At 40.9% G+C, this 20,254-nt stretch overlaps 1 protein-coding gene across 1 annotated transcript; it reads left to right on the plus strand.

Annotated features, from left to right (window-relative positions):
- The first annotated feature begins 15,786 nt into the window (after positions 1-15,786).
- Positions 15,787-18,064, plus strand: LOC125548797. Its single transcript, XM_048712338.1, has 4 exons — positions 15,787-15,951; positions 16,032-16,099; positions 16,815-16,965; positions 17,752-18,064. Exons 1-4 carry the CDS (start codon positions 15,900-15,902, stop codon positions 18,021-18,023), a joined length of 543 nt encoding a protein of 180 aa, XP_048568295.1. The 5' UTR covers positions 15,787-15,899; the 3' UTR covers positions 18,024-18,064.
- Positions 18,065-20,254: the final 2,190 nt, after the last annotated feature.

Genomic DNA, 20,254 nt, shown 5'->3' on the forward strand with positions numbered 1-20,254 from the left:
AAGAAGTATCATTATCTTCCACAATTATATTTTCATGAGGCACAATAGTAATAGGAGCAGCATTATTTGGGAGAGATATCTTTTTACCTCTCTTCCTTTTTCTTTTCTTCTTCTTCACCACATCATGCGTGGGTTCAATCCTCTTTTTGGAGCTCCTTATTAATGAGATTGGTTGAATAGAGGGACCCTCTTCGTTACCTGATTCATCATAAGAAATAATAGGAGAATATTGGGAAGTCTCTTCCCTTTATTTGGCATTCTCTTCATCTTCTATTTGTTTTCTTTTCTTTATGTAATTGGCAATATAAGGATTTTCAATGCAATTCACCGCACAATAAATATAAATCTTCTCTAGATCAAAACCAAGAAGTTTATCGAGATTAAATTTTGGAATACCCTCAGTTATACGTTTCATTTCTTCATAACCCAAGAGCAAACTAAGTTCATTATGATGTGCAAGGGAAATCAAGTCATCACAATTTTTGGACACGATACGGTCATGAAACAATTTGCATTTGATATTTAAATGACCATGTTCATTGCAAAGTTCGCAAGTATGGGTAAGATATCTTAAATTTTCAGCACATTCATCTAGCTCTTCTGGCAACAATTTGGTTTCTAAGTACTTATGCCTCTTGCAATATCTATCTTCCCTATTTGGTGTGTACTTGCAAACCAGTCTACTCCACAAAAATTGACATGTTTATAGGAGGTATTTTCATCATAACTAGTGCAATCATCATTAGCATCATGGATATTCAAAGAATTCGTACTAACAACATTGCAATCATGCTCATCATTCAAATATTTAGTGCCAAACATTTTAGAGATCTCTTCTTCTAGCACTTGAGCACAATTATCCTTTCCATCATACTCACGAAAGATATTAAAAAGATGAAGCGTATGAGACAAACTCAATTCCATTTTTTTGTAGTTTTCTTTTATAAACTAAACTAGTGATAAAACAAGAAACTAAAAGACTCGATTGCAAGATCCAAAGATATACCTTCAAGCACTCACCTCCCCAGCAACGGCGCCACAAAAGAGCTTGATGTCTACTAAACAACCTTCTTCTTGTAGACGTTGTTGGGCCTCCAAGTGCAGAGGTTTATAGGATAGTAGCAAATTTCCCTCAAGTGGATGACCTAAGGTTTATCAATCCGTAGGAGGTGTAGGATGAAGATGGTCTCTCTCAAGCAACCCTCAACCAAATAACAAAGAGTCTCTTGTGTCCCCAACACACCCAATACAATGGTAAATTGTATAGGTACACTAGTTCGGCGAAGAGATGGTGATACAAGTGGTATATGGATAGTAGATAAAGGTATTTCTAATCTGAAATTATAAAAACAGCAAGGTAAAAAGTGATAAAAAGTGAGCGTAAACGGTATTGCAATGCGTGGAAATAAGGCCTAGGCTTCATACTTTCACTAGTGCAAGTCATCTCAACAATACTAACATAATTGGATCATAAAACTATCCCTCAACATGCAACAAAGAGTCACTCCAAAGTCACTAATAGCGGAGAACAAATGAAGAGATTATGGTAGGGTACGAAACCACCTCAAAGTTATTCTTTCCAATCAATCCGTTGGGCTATTCCTATAGGTGTCACAAACATCCCTAGAGTTCATACTAGAATAACACCTTAAGACACAAATCAACCAAAACCCTAATGTCACCTAGATACTCCAATCTCACCTAAAGTATCCGTGGGTATGATTATACGATATGCATCACACAATCTCAGATTCATCTATTCAACCAACACATAAGACCTCAAAGAGTGCCCCAAAGTTTCTACCGGAGAATCACGACGAAAACGTGTGCCAACCCCTATGCATAGGTTCATGGGCGGAACCCGCAAGTTGGTCACCAAAACATACATCAAGTGAATCACGTGATATCCCATTGTCACCACAGATATCCACGGCAAGACATACATCAAGTGTTCTCAAATCATTAAAGACTCAATCCGATAAGATAACTTCAAAGGGGAAACTCAATTCATTACAAGAGAGTAGAGGGGGGGGGAACATCATAGGATCCAACTATAATAGCAAAGCTCGTGATACATCAAGATCGTATCACCTCAAGAACACGAGAGAGAGAGAGAGAGAGATCAAACACATAGCTACTGGTACATACCCTCAGCCCCGAGGGAGAACTACTCCCACCTCGTCGTGGAGAGCACCGGGATGATGAAGATGGCCACCGGAGAAGGATTGCCCCCTCCGGCAGGGTGCCGGAACGGGTCTAGATTGGTTTTCGGTGGCAACGGAGGCTTCTAGCGGCGGAACTCCTGATCTAATCTCTGTTCTGGAAGTTTTAGGGTACATGGAGTTATATAGGCGGAAGAAGTACATCGGAGGAGCTATGGGGGCCCCACGAGGCAAGGGCGCGCGCCCTAGGGGGGGCGCCCCCACCCTCGTGAGCACCTCCCGTATCTCCTGACGTGGAGTCCAAGTCTATCCGGTGGCTTTCGTTCCAAAAATAACTTCTCCAGTTGATTTCGTTCTATTTCGACTCCGTTTGATATTCCTTTTCTTCGAAACACTGAAATAGGCATAAAACAGCAAATCTGGGCTGGGCCTCCGGTTAATAGGTTAGTCCCAAAAATAATATAAAACTGGATAATAAATCCCAATATTGCCCAAAACAGTAGATAATATAGCATGGAGCAATCAAAAATTATAGATACGTTAGAGACGTATCACCTAGTTCAAAAATAACTCAACAATATTCATTTTCCTATTCTGTTCAAAACAACACTTTGTGAAGTAAGTGCTATTTTTATATTCTTCATTGCCCTCAAAAATTTTTGGCACTCTTTCCTATCTAAACCATTGCCTCATGACAAAATTCAGCTCCATTTGCCCAGTAAATCTTCCTCGGCAAATTTCCAAAGTTTTTGTCCACCTAGAAGCATTGTGAAGGAAGTACTATCTATGCACATCTAAATGGCATGAAATTTATACAGTGTCTTCATATGCCCAAATTATCACCCTCCTCCAAATTTCAGCTCAATCAAATCATCTATGTGAGCCCAGCTTCAAGTTTTATTTTCTATCCAGATTGGCACATTGCAAAGCAAGTGCTATTTGTACCACTCCTATTGCCCTCACATTTTTTGTTCAATCTTCCATACCCAAATCATTTCCACATGCCAATATTCAGCTCTATTTTCCTAGTAAATCTTCCTCGGCAAATTTCCAAAGTTTCTATTCACCTAGAAGCTTTGTGAAGCAAGTACAAGATAGGAATATCATAATGAGTTAAATTTTTGCCACATGTTCTATATGCCGAATTCATAGCTCTACAGAAAAGTTTAGAGCTATCTAATAGTACATGTGAGCTCACCATCGAATCTTTGTTTCTGGTAATATTTTCAGTTTGTGAAGCAACTACATTTTATGTTGCTTTATAATTGCTGAAAATTTACCAGGACATTACCCTAACTATCGAAACCCCCTACACCAAATTTCAGAATAATCCAATCATCTATGTAAGCCCAGCTTCAATTTCCATTTTATGTCCAAATTGGCACATTGCAAAGCAAATGCTATCTAGACACCTCCTATTTTCCTCAAACTTTTTGTGCCATCTTACATATACAAACCATTGCCACATTCTGATATTCAGCTCCGTTTGCCTATTAAATCTTCCTCAACAAATTTCTAAACTTTCTATCCAGAGAGAAGCTTTGTGAAGAAAGTACAATCTAGGATATTATCCAAATTATATAAACTTTTTACAGTGATTTACTATGCCAAAATTAGCATACTCCACAAAATTTCAGCTCAATCCACTTATCCATTTCAGCCGAGCTTCAACATCCATATTTCTGCCCGATGTGGTACTTTGCAAAGCAAGTGCCATCTAAACTCCTCCATTTGAGCTGAAAATTTGCCAAGACAGTCTCCCTAGTAGATGATCATCCTCAGCCAAAACTCAGGCCCATTGGCCTTGTGAATTTCTCGTACCGCTAATCAAACACTTGGCTTCTAATTCATGTTTGAGCATAGTTCGGTCTCCTCGTGAGATTTTTCTGTTGTTATTTTCTTCCAAGCATCTACTTGGGGAGTGCCAAACCTACTAGGCATGCCTAGGCTTCCCAAAACGCACGGCAATGCCACGGTCACACGGTGACCACGTGGCGGGCATGCGAGTCTACGCGCTTTGGAGTTGGGGCCTTGGGCCACCGTCCAAACCTCAACGTATCACCACCAAACCATGTATTTATGCTTAAATAGATACTTATGTGCCTATAAATGATTTTTGGAAAAAAATAAAGAGCAAACTATAAGGCAGCTGCAGTTCAAATTTGACCTGCTTCCTACTGAATCGGCGGGAATTTGTCTTTTTCAGCAGAGGTGGATCAAAACTTTTGACACCCAACCATTTTGTCAATTGTGCATTAAACATGACCTAGTATTTTATAAAATTGATTTGGTCCATTTTTGCAACAATTATTTGGTTGTTCCTTCACACAAAAAAATATCATTTCGGGCACTCGTAAAATGGAAAATGTATTTCCCGTGAAAAGAAAATGAAAACTCCCTTAGGCAACATTGTTTGGAATTCCAAGATGCACCCTTGTGCACAATATGAGATCATTTGAACAAACTATGTGATGAATGTGGCCATAAAATTGATCATTTGGCTTGAAAGCCATGAATCTTCACGCATGATAGCTCATTTCTGAAAACACTTTTAAAAAATAATTGTCGTATTACAAGTTTGTTATTTTTCTGGAAACTTGGTCACATATGATGACACAATGCGAAGGTTTCCCAATTTTTTGATTTTTTTTGAATTTTTTATACCCGTTTCAAAATGCGGTCAAAACGGCGGACTTGACCGTTCCTAGCTAGTGGTTTAATCTTGGAAATTTTTTGATGTTTCTCTGATTAAATAGATACTTATGTACCTAGAAATATTTTTTGGAAAAAATAAAGAGCAAATTATGAGGCAGCTGCAGTTCAAATTTGACCCGCTTCCAACTATATCGCGGGAATTTGTCGTTTTCACCAGATGTGGATCAAGGCTTTTGACACCCAACCATTTGGTCAATTGTAAATTAAATATGTCCTAGTATTTTATAAAATTTATTTGGTCCAATTTTACAACAAATATTTGGTAGGCCCTTCACAAAAAAAACTCATTTTGGGCACTCAAAAAATGGAAAATGAATTTTTCATCCAAAGAAAATGAAAACTTCCTTAGACAACATTGTTTGCCATTCCAAGATGCACCCTTGTGCGAAATATGTGATCATTTGAACAAACTATGCCATGAATGCGGCCATAAGATTGATCATTTGGCTTGAAAGCCATGAATTTTCACACATGATAGCTCGTTTCTGAGAACACTTTTTTAAAATAATTGTTGTATTACAGGTTTATTATTTTTTCAAGAAACTTGGTCACATATAATGACACAATGCGAAGGTTTTCCAATTTTTAGATTTCTTTTTGAATTTTGTATGCCCGTTTCAAAATGCGGTCAAAACGACGGGAATGACCGTTCCTAGCTAGTGGTTTAATCTTGGAATTTTTTTGGTGTTTCTATGATTAAATAGATACTTATATACCTATAAATGATGTTTGTAAAAAATAAAGAGCAAACTACGAGGCAGCTGCAGTTCAAATTTGACCCGCTTCCAACTAAATCAGCGGGAATTTGTCTTTTTCACCAGCGATGGATCAAAGCTTTTTGCACCCAACCATTTGGTCAATTGTGCATTAAATATGTCCTAGTATTTTAGAAAATTGATTTGGTCCAATTTTGCAACAAATATATGGTAGGTCCTTCACAAAAAAAAACTCATTTTGGGCACTCAAAAAATGGAAAATGAATTTTTCGTCCAAAGAAAATGAAAACTTCCTTAGCCAACATTATTTGCCATTTCAAGATGCACCCTTGTGCAAAATATGAGATCATTTGAACAAACTATGCCATGAATGTGGCCATAAGATTCATTATTTGGCTTTATAGCCATGCATCTTCACACACGATAGCTCGTTTCTGAGAACACTTTTTAAAAATAATTACCGTGTTACAAGTTTATTATTTTTCCTGGTAAATTGGTCACATATAATGACACAATGCGAAGGTTTCCCAATTTTTTTGATTTTTTTTTGAATTTTTCATGCCCTTTTCAAATAGCGGTCAAAATGGCGGGCATGAACGTTTCTAGCTAGTGGTTGAAACTTGGAATTTTTTTGACGTTTCTCTAATTAAATAGATACTTATGTACCTAGAAATAATTTTTGAAACAAAATAAAGAACAAACTATAAGGCGACTGCAGTTCAAATTTGACCCGCTTCTAGCTGAATCGGCGAAAATTTGTCTTTTTCACGAGAGGTGGATAAAAGCTTTTGACACCCAACCGTTTGGTCAACTATGCATTAAATATGACCTAGTATTTTAAAAAATTGATTTGGTCCAATTTTGCAACAATTGTTTGGTAGATCCTTCACAAAAAAACGCATTTTGGTCGCTCGAAAAATGGAAAATGATTATTTTGTGCAATGCAAATAAAGACCACAAAATCATCAATGTTTGAAATCCTAAGATACACATATATGCACAATATTGGTTCATTAAAACATACAACATGAGGCTAATACATTGAGTGTTTACCCGAAATAAGAGGGTAAAAATATAAAAGAAACAAAAAAACACAACTACATAAGCTGGATTCTGATTGGTGGAACCATTTGTGACACAGATCGATGACATGGCAGACATCCTTGTTGGGGAACGTAGTAATTTCAAAAAAATTCCTACGCACACGGAAGATCATGGTGATGCATAGCAATGAGAGGAGAGTATGATCTACGTACCCTTGTAGATCGCAACGGAAGCGTTGACACAACGTAGAGGAAGTAGTCGTACGTCTTCTTCCCGATCCGACCGATCCAAGCACCGTTACTCCGGCACCTCCAAGTTCTTAGCACACGTACAGCTCGATGACGATCCTCGGGCTCCGATCCAGCAAAGCGTCAGGGAAGAGTTCCGTCAGCACGACGGAGTGGTGACGATCTTAATGTTCTACCGACGCAGGGCTTCGCCTAAGCGCTACAACGATATGATTGAGGTGGAATATGGTGGCAGGGGGCACCGCACACGGCTAAGGAACGATCTCAATGATCAACTTGTGTGTCTATGGGGTGCCCCCTGCCCCCGTATATAAAGGAGTGGAGGAGGGGAGGGCCGGCCCTCTCTATGGCGCGCCCTAGGGGAGTCCTACTCCCACCGGGAGTAGGATTCCCCTTTTCCTAGTCCAACTACGAGTCCTTCCATGTATTAGGAGTAGGAGTCAAGGCAAGGGGAAAGAGGAGAGAAGGAAGGAGGGGGCGCAGCCCTTCCCCCTAGTCCAATTCGGACTAGGCCTTGGGGGGGCGCCCAACCTCTCCTATCTCTTTCCCCTAAAGCCCAATAAGGCCCATATACTCCCCGGCGAATTCCCGTAACTCTCCGGTACTCCGAAAAATACTCGGATCACTCGGAACCTTTCCGATGTCCGAATATAGTCGTCCAATATATCGATTTTTACGTCTCGACCATTTCGAGACTCCTCGTCATCTCCCCGATCTCATCCGGGACTCCGAACTCCTTCGGTACATCAAAACTCATAAACTCATAATATAACTATCATCGAAACCTTAAGCGTGCGGACCCTACGGTTCGAGAACAATGTAGACATGACCGAGACATGTCTCCGGTCAATAACCAATGGCGGGACCTGGATGCCCATATTGGCTCCTACATAATCTACGAAGATCTTTATCGGTCAGACCGCATAACAACATACGTTGTTCCCTTTGTCATCGGTATGTTACTTGCCCGAGATTCGATCGTCGGTATCCAATACCTAGTTCAATCTTGTTACCGGCAAGTCTCTTTACTCGTTTCGTAATACATCATCCCGCAACTAACTCATTAGTTGCAATGCTTGCAAGGCTTATGTGATGTGCATTACCGAGAGGGCCCAGAGATACCTCTCCGACAATCGGAGTGACAAATCCTAATCTCGAAATACGCCAACCCAACATCTACCTTTGGAGACACCTGTAGTACTCCTTTTTAATCACCCGGTTACGTTGTGACGTTTGGTAGCACCCAAAGTGTTCCTCCGGCAAACGGGAGTTGCATAATCTCATAGTCATAGGAACATGTATAAGTCATGAAGAAAGCAATAGCAACATACTAAACGATCGGGTGCTAAGCTAATGGAATGGGTCATGTCAATCAGATCATTCAACTAATGATGTGACCTCGTTAATCAAATAACAACTCTTTGTTCATGGTTAGGAAACATAACCATCTTTGATTAACTAGCTAGTCAAGTAGAGGCATACTAGTGACACTCTGTTTGTCTATGTATTCACACATGTATTATGTTTCCGATTAATACAATTCTAGCATGAATAATAAACATTTATCATGAAATAAGGAAATAAATAATAACTTTATTATTGCCTCTAGGGCATATTTCCTTCAGTCTCCCACTTGCACTAGAGTCAATAATCTAGATCACATCACCATGTGATTAACATCGATAGTTCACATCATCATGTGATTAACACCCATAGTTCACATCGCCATGTGACCAACACCCAAAGGGTTTACTAGATTCAGTAATCTAGTTCACATCGCTATGTGATTAACACCCAAGGAGTACTAAGGTGTGATCATGTTTTGCTTGTGAGAGAATCTTAGTCAACGGGTCTGCCACATTCAGATCCGCATGTATTTCTATGTCAACAATGCTCTGCATGGAGCTACTCTAGCTAATTGCTCCCACTTTCAATATGTATCTAGACCGAGACTTAGAGTCATCTAGATTAGTGTCAAAACTTGCATCGACGTAATCCTTTTACGACGAACCTTTCGTCACGTCCATAATCGAGAAACATATCCTTATTTCACTAAGGATAATTCTGACCGCTGTCCAGTGATCTACTCCTAGATCACTATTGTACTCCCTTGCCAAATCAGTGCAGGGTGTACAATAGATCTGGTACACAGCATGATATACTTTATAGAACCTATGGCCAAGGCATAGGGAATGACTTTCATTCTCTTTCTATCTTCTGTCGTGGTCGGGCTTTGAGTCTTACTCAACTTCACACCTTGTAATACATGCAAGAACTCTTTCATTGACTGCTCCATTTTGAACTACTTCAAAATCTTGTCAAGGTATGTACTCATTGAAAAAACTTATCAAACGTCTTGATCTATCTCTACAGATCTTGAAGCTCAATATGTAAGCAGCTTCACTGAAGTCTTTCTTTGAAAAACTCCATTCAAACACTCCTTTATGCTTTACAGAATAATTCTACATTATTTCCGATCAACAATATGTCATTCACATATACTTATCAGAAATGCTGTAGTGCTCCCACTCACTTTCTTGTAAATACAGGCTTCACCGCAAGTCTGTATACAGGCTTCAACTCATCAAAGCGTATATTCCAACTCTGATATGCTTGCACCAGTTCACAGATGGATTGCTGGAGCTTGCACATTTTGTTAGCATCTTTCGGATTGACAAAACCTTCTGGTTGCATCATATACAACTCTTCTTTAATAAATCCATTAAGGAATGCAGTTTTGTTTATCCTTTTGCCAGATTTCATAAAATGCGGCAATTACTAACATGATTCAGACAGACTCAAGCATAGATACGAGTGAGAAGCTCTCATCGTAATCAACACCTTGAACTTGTCGAAAAAACCTTTTACGACAATTCTAGCTTTGTAGATAGTAACACTACTATCAACGTCCGTCTTCCTCTTGAAGATCCATTTATTCTCAATTGCTTGCCGATCATCGGGCAAGTCAACCAAAGTCCAAACTTTGTTCTCATACATGGATCATATCTCAGACTTCATGGCCTCAAACCATTTCACGGAATCTGGGCTCATCATCGCTTCCTCATAGTTCATAGGTTCGTCATAGTCAAGTAACATGACCTCCAGAACAGGATTACCGTACCACTCTGGTGCGGATCTCACTCTGGTTTACCTACGAGATTCAGTAGTATCTTGTTCTGAAGTTTCATGACCATCATCATTAGCTTCCTCACTAACTGGTGTAGGTGTCACAGAAACAGTTTTCTGTGATGTACTACTTTCCAATAAGGGAGAAGGTACAATTACCTTATCAAGTTTTCTACTTTCCTCCCACTCACTTCTTTCGAGAGAAACTCCTTCTCTGGAAAGGATCCATTCTTGGCAACGAATTTGCCTTCGGATCTGTGATAGAAGGTGTACCCAACAGTTTCCTTTGGGTATCCTATGAAGACGCACTTCTCCGATTTGAGTTTGAGCTTATCAGGTTGAAACTTTTTCACATAAGCATTGCAACCTCAAACTTTAAGAAATGACAACTTTGGTTTCTTGCCAAACCACAATTCAGATTGTGTCGTCTCAACGGACTTAGATGGTGCCCTATTTAACGTGAATGCAGCTGTCTCTAATGCATAACCCCAAAACGATAGGGGTAGATCGGTAAGAGACATCATAGATCGCACCATATCTAATAAAGTACGGTTATGACGTTCGGACACACCATTACATTGTGGTGTTCCAGGTGGCGTGAGTAGTGAAACTACTTCACATTGTTTTAAACTGAAGGCCAAACTCGTAACTCAAATACTCTTCTCTACGATCAGATCGTAGAAACTTTATTTTCTTGTTACGATGATTTTTCACTTCACTCTGAAATTCTTTGAACTTTTCAAATGTTTCAGACTTATGTTTCATCAAGTAGATATACTCATATCTGCTCAAATCATCTGTGAAGAACAGAAAATAATGATACTTGCCGTGAGCCTTAACACTCATCGGACCGCATACATCAATATGTATTATTTCCAACAAGTCAGTTGCTCGATCCGGAGAACGGAGTCTTAGTCATCTTGCCCATGAGGCATGGTTCGCAAGCATCAAGTGATTCATAATAAAGTGATTCCAAAATCCCATCAGCATGGAGTTTCTTCATGCGCTTTACACCAATATGACCTAAACGGCAGTGCTACAAACAAGTTGCACTATCATTATTAACTTTGCATCTTTTGGTTTCAATATTATGATTATGTGTATCACGATGATCGAGATCCAATGAACTATTTTCATTGGGTGTGTAACCATATAAGGTTTTATTCATGTAAACAGAACAACAATTTATTCTCTTACTTTAATGAATAACCGTATTGCAATAAACATGATCAAATCATATTCATGCTCAACGCAAAAACCAAATAACACTTATTTAGGTTCAACACTAATCCCGAAAGTATAGGGGAGTGTGCGATTATGATCATATCAATCTTGGAACTACTTCCAACACACATCGTCACTTCACCCTTATCTAGTCTCTGATTATTCTGCAACTCCTGTTTCGAGTTACTACTCTTAGCAACTGATCCAGTATCAAATACTGAGGGGTTGCTATAAACACTAGTAAAGTACACATCAATAACATGTATATCAAATATACTTTTGTTCACTTTGCCATCCTTCTTATCCGCCAAATACTTGGGGCAGTTCCGCTTCCAGTGACCAGTCCCTTTGCAGTAGAAGCACTTAGTCTCATGCTTAGGACCAGACTTGGGCTTCTTCACTTGAGCAGCAACTTGCTTGCCGTTCTTCTTGAAGTCCCCCTTCTTCCCTTTGCCCTTTTCTTGAAACTAGTGGTCTTGTCTACCATCAACACTTGATGTTTTTCTCGATTTCTACCTTCGTCAATTTCCGCATTACGAAGAGTTTGGGAATCGTTTCCGTTATCCCTTGCATATCATAGTTCATCACGAAGTTATACTAACTTGGTGATGGCGACTAGAGAATTCTGTCAATCACTATCTTATCTGGAAGATTAACTCCCACTTGATTCAAGCGATTGTAGTACTCAGACAATCTGGGCACATGCTCACTAGTTGAGTGATTCTCCTCCATCTTTTAGCTATAGAACTTGTTGGAGACTTCATATCTCTCAACTCGGGTATTTGCTTGAAATATTAACTTCAACTCCTGGAACATCTCATATGCTCCATGACGTTCAAAACGTCTTTGAAGGCCCGATTCTAAGCCATTAAGCATGGTGCACTAAACTATCAAGTAGTCATCATATTGAGCTAGCCAAACGTTCATAACGTCTGCATCTGCTCCTGCAATAGGTCCGTCACCTAGCGGTGCATCAAGGACATAATTCTTCTGTGCAGCAATGAGGATAAACCTCAGATCACGGATCCAATCCGCATCTTTGCCACTAACATCTTTCAACACAATTTTCTCTAAGAACATATCAAAATAAACATATGAAAGCAACAACACGAGCTATTGATCTACAACATAGATATGCTAATACTACCAGGACTAAGTTCATGATAAATTAAAGTTCAATTAATCATATTACTTAAGAACTCCCACTTAGATAGACATCCCTCTAATCCTCTAAGTGATCACGTGATCCAAATCAACTAAACCATGTCCGATCATCACGTGAGATGGAGTAGTTTCATTGGTGAACATCACTATGTTGATCATATCTACTATATGATTCACGCTCGACCTTTCGGTCTCCATGTTCCGAGGCCATATCTGTATATGCTTGGCTCGTCAAGTATAACCTGAGTATTCCGCGTGTGCAACTGTTTTGCACCCGTTGTATTTGAACGTAGAGCCTATCACACCCGATCATCACGTGGTGTCTCAGCACGAAGAACTTTCGCAACGGTGCATACTCAGGGAGAACACTTCTTGATAATTTAGTGAGAGATCATCTTATAATGCTACCATCAATCAAAGCAAGATAAGATGCATAAAAGATAAACATCACATGCAATCAATATAAGTGATATGATATGGCCACCATCATCTTGTGCGTGTGATCTCCATCTCCGAAGTACTATCATGATCTCTATCGTCACCGGCATGACACCATGATCTCCATCATCTTGATCTATATCAATGTGTCATCATGTGGTCGTCTCGCCAACTATTGCTCTTGCAACTATTGCTATCGCATAGCGATAAAGTAAAGCAATTATTTGGCGCTTGCATCTTATGCAATAAAGAGACAACCATAAGGCTTTTGCCAGTTGCCGATAACTTCAACAAAACATGATCATCTCATACAACAACTTATATCACATCACGTTTTGACCATATCACATCACAACATGCCCTGCAAAAACAAGTTAGACGTCCTCTACTTTGTTGTTGCAAGTTTTACGTGGCTGCTACGGGCTTAAGCAAGAACCAATCTCACCTACGCATCAAAACCACAACGATAGTTTGTCAATTTGACTCCGTTTTAACCTTCGCAAGGACCGGGCGTAGCCACACTTGGTTCAACTAAAGTTGGAGAGACAGTCGCCCGCAAGCCATCTATGTGCAAAGCACGTCGAGGGAACCGGTCTCGCGTAAGCGTACGCGTAAGGTTGGTCCGGGTCGTCTCGTCCAACAATATCGCCGAACCAAAGTATGACATGCTGGTAGGCAGTATGACTTGTATCGTCCATAACTCACTTGTGTTCTACTCGTGCAAATAACATCAAACCATAAAACCTAGGCTCTGATACCACTGTTGGGGAACGTAGTAATTTCAAAAAATTTCCTACGCACACGCAAGATCATGGTGATACATAGCAACGAGGGGGGAGTATGATCTACGTACCCTTGTAGATCGCAACGGAAGCGTTGACGCAACGTAGAGGAAGTAGTCGTACGTCTTCTTCCCGATCCGACCGATCCAAGCACCGTTACTCCGGCACCTCCGAGTTCTTAGCACACGTACAGCTCGATGATGATCCCTGGGCTCCGATCCAGCAAAGCGTCGGGGAAGAGTTCCGTCAGCACGACGGCGTGGTGACGATCTTGATGTTCTACCGACGCAGGGCTTCGCCTAAGCGCTACAACGATATGATTGAGGTGGAATATGGTGGCAGGGGGCACCGCACACGGCTAAGGAACGATCTCAATGATCAACTTGTGTGTCTATGGGGTGCCCCCTGCCCCCGTATATAAAGGAGTGGAGGAGGGGAGGGCCGGCCCTCTCTATGGCGCGCCCTAGGGGAGTCCTACTCCCACCGGGAGTAGGATTCCCCTTTTCCTAATCCAACTCGGAGTCCTTCCATGTATTAGGAGTACGAGTCAAGGCAAGGGAAAAGATGAGAGAAGGAAGGAGGGGGCGCAGCCCTTCCCCCTAGTCCAATTCGGACTAGGCCTTGGGGGGCGCCCAACCTCTCCTATCTCTTTCTCCTAAAGCCCAATAAGGCCCATATACTCCCCGGCGAATTCCCATAACTCTCCGGTACTCCGAAAAATACTCGGATCACTCGGAACCTTTCCGATGTCCGAATATAGTCGTCCAATATATCGATTTTTATGTCTCGACCATTTCGAGACTCCTTGTCATGTCCCCGATCTCATCCGGGACTCCGAACTCCTTCGGTACATCAAAACTCATAAACTCATAGTATAACTATCATCGAAACCTTAAGCGTGCGGACCCTACGGTTCGAGAACAATGTAGACATGACCGAGACACGTCTCCGGTCAATAACCAATAGCAGGACCTGGATGCCCATATTGGCTCCTACATATTCTACGAAGATTTTTATCGGTCAGATCGCATAACAACATACGTTGTTCCCTTTGTCATCTGTATGTTACTTGCCCGAGATTCGATCGTCGGTATCCAATACCTAGTTCAATCTCGTTACCGGCAAGTCTCTTTACTCGTTTCGTAATACATCATCCCGCAACTAATGCTTGCAAGGCTTATGTGATGTGCATTACCGAGAGGGCCCAGAGATACCTCTCCGACAATCGGAGTGACAAATCCTAATCTCGAAATATGCCAACCCAACATCTACCTTTGGAGACACCTGTAGTACTCCTTTATAATCACCCAGTTACGTTGTGACATTTGGTAGCACCAAAGTGTTCCTCCGGCAAACGGGAGTTGCATAATCTCATAGTCATAGGAACATGTATAAGTCATGAAGGAAGCAATAGCAACATACTAAACGATCGGGTGCTAAGCTAATGGAATGGGTCATGTCAATCAGATCATTCAACTAATGATGTGACCTCGTTAATCAAATAACAACTCATTGTTCATGGTTAGGAAACATAACCATCTTTGATTAACGAGCTAGTCAAGTAGAGGCATACTAGTGACACTCTGTTTGTCTATGGATTCACACATGTATTATGTTTCCGGTTAATACAATTCTAGCATGAATAATAAACATTTATCATGAAATAAGGAAATAAATAATAACTTTATTATTGCCTCTAGGGCATATTTCCTTCAATCCTACCATCCATTTCTAGCAATCCCACGTCCATCCATCCATGTGAAGAAAAGGAGAAAAAACCACCGCAGGAAACCCTACCTCTCTCTCTCACCTCTCCTCCCTTCCTTCTGCCCGCCGCCTCCCTCTCTCTGTCCCCGATCCAGATCGACGCCGCCACCCCTCGTCCCGGCCTCTCCCTCACCCCTCTCTTCCCGTCGCCGGTGGCGGCGCCCTCCTTTCCTCGCGCTGCACCCGAACCTCGCTCCCGCTCCCAGCTCTTCTTCCTCCTCCGCTGCAGCTAGGGTTTCGTCTCCCCGATCCCCAATCCCCGAAGCTCGGATCTAGCAGCTGCAGTAGCGATGGTGGCCATGGGAGATCCTCTCTAAGGTTAAGCATGTCCAGGCCAAGCCTATTAGCCGCCCTCGTGGGTGGCTAGCTCCGCGACGATGACAACGGCCTCATCGTTCCCGAAGGCCGCGGTGCCCCTCAAGGCCGACCTGGCGCCCTTGGTGCCCGCGCCGCTCATGTGGGACTCATGACCTTATCTGCCTCCACACCGGCGTCATCCACCTGCTCGCCAACATGCTCAGCCTCATGCTCGTCGGGCTCAGGCTCGAGCAGCAGTTCGGATTCGGTACGCATTCGTCCATGGAACTGACGTTCCCATTACCTGAACATTCTGAACTGATATTAATCCCGTCAATTTCGTTGTAGTGAGAGTTGGTGTCATCTACCTCGTGTCTGGCATCGGGGGCAGCATGATGTCAACTGATAGTAGTGTGGTAAGCAAAACATTAACTTTGTGATGCTTCCAGTAGACCACTAGCATGCATGGTGATTTTTCATCTAACTCCCAAAGGGACTCTGCTGGGTGAGAACTAGATCCCTGCCATGGTCTTGACTTACAGATTGTTGGTGTATATATATAGCAGCACAATTTAAGTTGCTCTATAGGTTATCAGTAGAACTCAACTAGCCAATTAACAAGTGAACTCACATAAGTGGCTCTTTCCCAGGTAGTACATGCATCATCAGTCCTATATAGCTGCTGCTCATGTACTCATTTTGTTCTAGGAAAGTGGGAGGGCAGGGGGCCTTGATTTTCTTTTACTGATTCATATCCCCTTTGAGGAATCAGACTAGACTAGAGTTCAGAGATTGATAAAATTGAATTCTCACATATGATGGCTAAATTTCGGATTCAGAAATAAATTTATGCACAATACATCTTTTCTCCTTGTGCACAAGAGTTCTGACTTGATTTTCTAAAATCCTGATATAGCTTTGGTTTATGTTACAACAGTAAATTTGAGATTAAGTCAGTCTATCAAGTGTCAACAAATACTTGAACATTCGTTGCACATGTTCTTGCATACTTTCGCAAAATTTGTGGTAAATTGCAAAGACAATTTCTTACTCCGGCTACCTCTGTTTTCTGTTTAGGGCTTTAACTGGAAATGGAGCCTTTTAATTTTAGTTTAAAGTTTTAATTGCAAGGATGGGAGATGGATGCCCACATGGATCCGGCGTCTCCGACCTCGGCATCCACAAGGAGGAGCGGCGACAACTCCGGACCCGTCCGTTGGTGCTGCTGATTCTGCTTGGATGGACATGCTGCCTTTTCCATGTCGGCTACATGACAGCCATGGTGAGCTCTTTGCTCCCTGCATCTTACAGTAGTTGGCCTGAGATTATAGTTAGGCTAGAAATGAACTTCTTCAGTTTGATTTGTAAGATATAATACCAGTCTAAATCCGTGGATCATGGGTGATATGAGATTCTAACTAATTCCTTAAGTTTTTTTTATTTGACCATATGTGTAAGTCAAATCCCGGTTCATTGCATTTTAACAATGCAAGCTGTACCATGAGTCATTCAACAATTACAGGATATTGTGGCTTTATGGATATTATGGTGCGATCTGTAACTCACTAAGCAAAGATAGTACAATATTACAGGATTACTGTACAAATGCTATAATCCTGGAGAGAACCTAGCTCCTTTTTCTGTTATATAAGATGAACAAATGTGTATGCATACCTAGAACATTATGATATGTATGCACACTTGAATTGTAGTAACTTGAATGCATCAATATCAGTGCTATAGAGTTGTTTTTCGAGCTAGTTTTGTTTACTCTTAATATAGGTCTATTAGTCACCAATACTTGCCTGTTATGTTATAGTAGACCTTGTTCATATTTGTTAGCTAAGTTTGCTCATCCTTGGGATCTATATGAATGCCATTTATGTTTCAGGCTTTCTCTGAAATGAAATAATAGGTATATTAGCCACCAATACTTGAGTTAATCTAACTCCTTACCTGTTATGCTATAGTAGGCCTCGTTCATATTTATTAGCGAAGTTTGCTTGTCCATAGTGATCCGTATACATGCCATTTTTGTTTAACGCTTTCTCTGAAATGAAATAATAAGGTTCACACTCCATGGACCAGGACGACCACCGGGACCTCCACGGCGATGCTGAAGCCCTACACATGGTCGAGCTCCATGGAACAACTGTGCCTCGGTGTGGTGCAGCCAAGTTGGGCCACATCAGTGCATCAGGAACTCTGCATGCTGATGTCCTTTGTCTCATCATCTTAACTACTATAGTAGTAGGAGTATTTTATATGTTGTTCATTTCTTGGCCAACCAGCATGTTTGCTAATCATCCATCTGCCTCATGTTATATGATCCCTACCTAGTAAATTCATTGTATGCAGACTTCTGGTGTTGGTTTAGTTTAGTAAAATTAATATATATATATACATATATACAGCCGATCTATTCTCATAATATTATGAGAATAATATTCTCATAACACTTCTAAACTGCATTGGAAAGCTATGCGCACTGCTTTCTTCTACTGTTCTGAACCGCAGAGAGGGGCAGTAGCAAACTGCTTCACGGAGCAGCGTTTCTGGCTAGTTTAATCGATTTCCATTGTTTTATTTGTGTGTGCGCTGATTTATTATGTGATTAAACACGCAATTCTACGAAAAACGACGGAAATCGATGGATTTGGCGGATCGGTCTCTGTTCTTCCGCACGGGCAGGAGCTTCGCATCGTGCTGGCGGGGTTCATATTCGATTTATAGCCGTAATCCTAGTGTGTTACTAAGTTCGCGTTCATGTTTGTGTTATTCCGCGATAGATTAATTTGCTAATACGATTGGAATTTTGGATAATTGGTCGAATTTCTCTCTGTTCTAGCGCAAAAACGGCAAGGTCTCTGTCCTCCCGCTTCCGGATCAAAATTGTTGTTTTTTTGTTCATGATTTTTCTGTTGATTTTGCAAGTTATGTGTTCTATGACACTAATCTGTATGAATTCTAGCTGATTAAGTTGTTAATTTTGAAGAATTTTAACTGGTTGATGCTTTTTGTGTTGGAGCGGGCGCCACGGGGTTGGTCATTACTCAAGATGTTTTTTGAGTTTTTGCGCATTATGTAGTTTTTAGAACTGCATTACAGTCTGTGTTTTTCGTTTGCGAATCGTGGAAGGGGGGACTAGGTAAGAGCGGGTCGTTAGTTTAATTAGTTTTTTTCCTTGGTCAAACACGGTGAACTGCAGTAATATGCAATGCGAGCTGCACCTTGTCATGTTACCGCGCTGCTTTATTTGTCGTTTTACTTTTTTTGGGTTGTCCCTGTATATATATATATATATATATATATATATATATATATATATATATATATATGGCTGGGTCAATTGCCTCCCCTCCCACCTTATCCCTGGTGGCTCCCCTCCTACCTTATCCTTGGCGGCGAACATTGCCTCCTCTTTTGCCACCCCTCCTTGATCTGTCTTCTTCCGAACCAGACCCTACGTCTGGCAATGGATTGCGCGTGCGGCTGCCTGGCAAGGATGGAGCCCATGCTGGAGACCTGCGTTTTTTCTGAAGTGTTGGTTCTGAACCAGAGGCAGCGGCACAGCGCGCTCTGTTCCCTGCTTTATTCTCCAGTTATTGGATTTCGGGCTCCATTCGTCCATCAGATGACTGACGATGATGTCAATGATTCATGGGTATGTATTTTCTCGCATAGTCTTTTCATGTGTTGTGTGTAGTTAACACTATCTGAATATTTGTAGTAGTATTAGTTTCTGAATAAACATTTTTCACTAAGTATAAGTGAACTGCTTTCACATAGAGTTTTATTATAAATATTGTAGGAGCAGCAGCAATTTGGTCTAGTCAATATTATTATCTGATGACATCAATATTTATTATGAAGATTGTAGCAGCAATTTAGTTTCTGAAGATTGTACCTTATTCTTATTTGTTCTTATTTTTTGTTCTTGTTCATTTCCTTATAGAAATTCCCTTCTGGTCTAGTCAGGGTAACAGAAAGTTGTGTTAATTTGGTCTTGGTTAGCAAGAATGGATATCATAATGTTGATGTTATGTATTCTGTTGGCTCTGATGATTGTTTGGTTCTCAAAGATGGCTAGAAGGAATTGGTGGAGGAAGCTGGTCTTCAGGCTAGGGATGTTGTCATGACTATGTTTTATAGGCATGAAAAGTGTTTGGAAATCAAGTTAAATTTGCTTTAGATCAGTCTTGCTTGAGCAACAGCAGCATGAAACAATTTGTTGTAATAATTTGACATTTTTGTGTGGCTTCTAGTTTATTTTCTAGAAGAAATCTGAGTATAAGTGAACTTCTTTTCACAGATAGTTTTTATGTGCATCCTATTAGCAGCAGCAGTTGAAGCAATATACAGACTGGAAACACCCACTGAGCTTTCTTTTTTCTGTAACCCACATATGGAACAACAGTGCTTAATAAAAGAGGACCGCATCAACCATTATAGTAGTAGCATTTTTGTGAAGAAAACTCTCTCTGAACTGCTTTCATAGAGAGTTTTTTATGTGTATCCTAGTAGCAGCAGCAGTTGAAGCAATATACAAACTGAAAACACCCACTGAGAAC

The sequence above is a fragment of the Triticum urartu genome, chromosome 3, assembly GCF_003073215.2.
Source record: "Triticum urartu cultivar G1812 chromosome 3, Tu2.1, whole genome shotgun sequence".
NCBI classification, from domain to species: Eukaryota; Viridiplantae; Streptophyta; class Magnoliopsida; order Poales; family Poaceae; genus Triticum; species Triticum urartu.

Excerpts from the sequence above, each read along its gene's own strand:
- LOC125548797 (XM_048712338.1), top strand. The coding sequence starts at position 15,900 with ATGCTCAGCCTCATGCTCGTCGGGCTCAGGCTCGAGCAGCAGTTCGGA. Across the intron at positions 15,952-16,031 it reads CGAGCAGCAGTTCGGATTCG|TGAGAGTTGGTGTCATCTAC; the intron begins GTACGCATTCGT and ends ATTTCGTTGTAG. Across the intron at positions 16,966-17,751 it reads TCGGCTACATGACAGCCATG|GTTCACACTCCATGGACCAG; the intron begins GTGAGCTCTTTG and ends TGAAATAATAAG.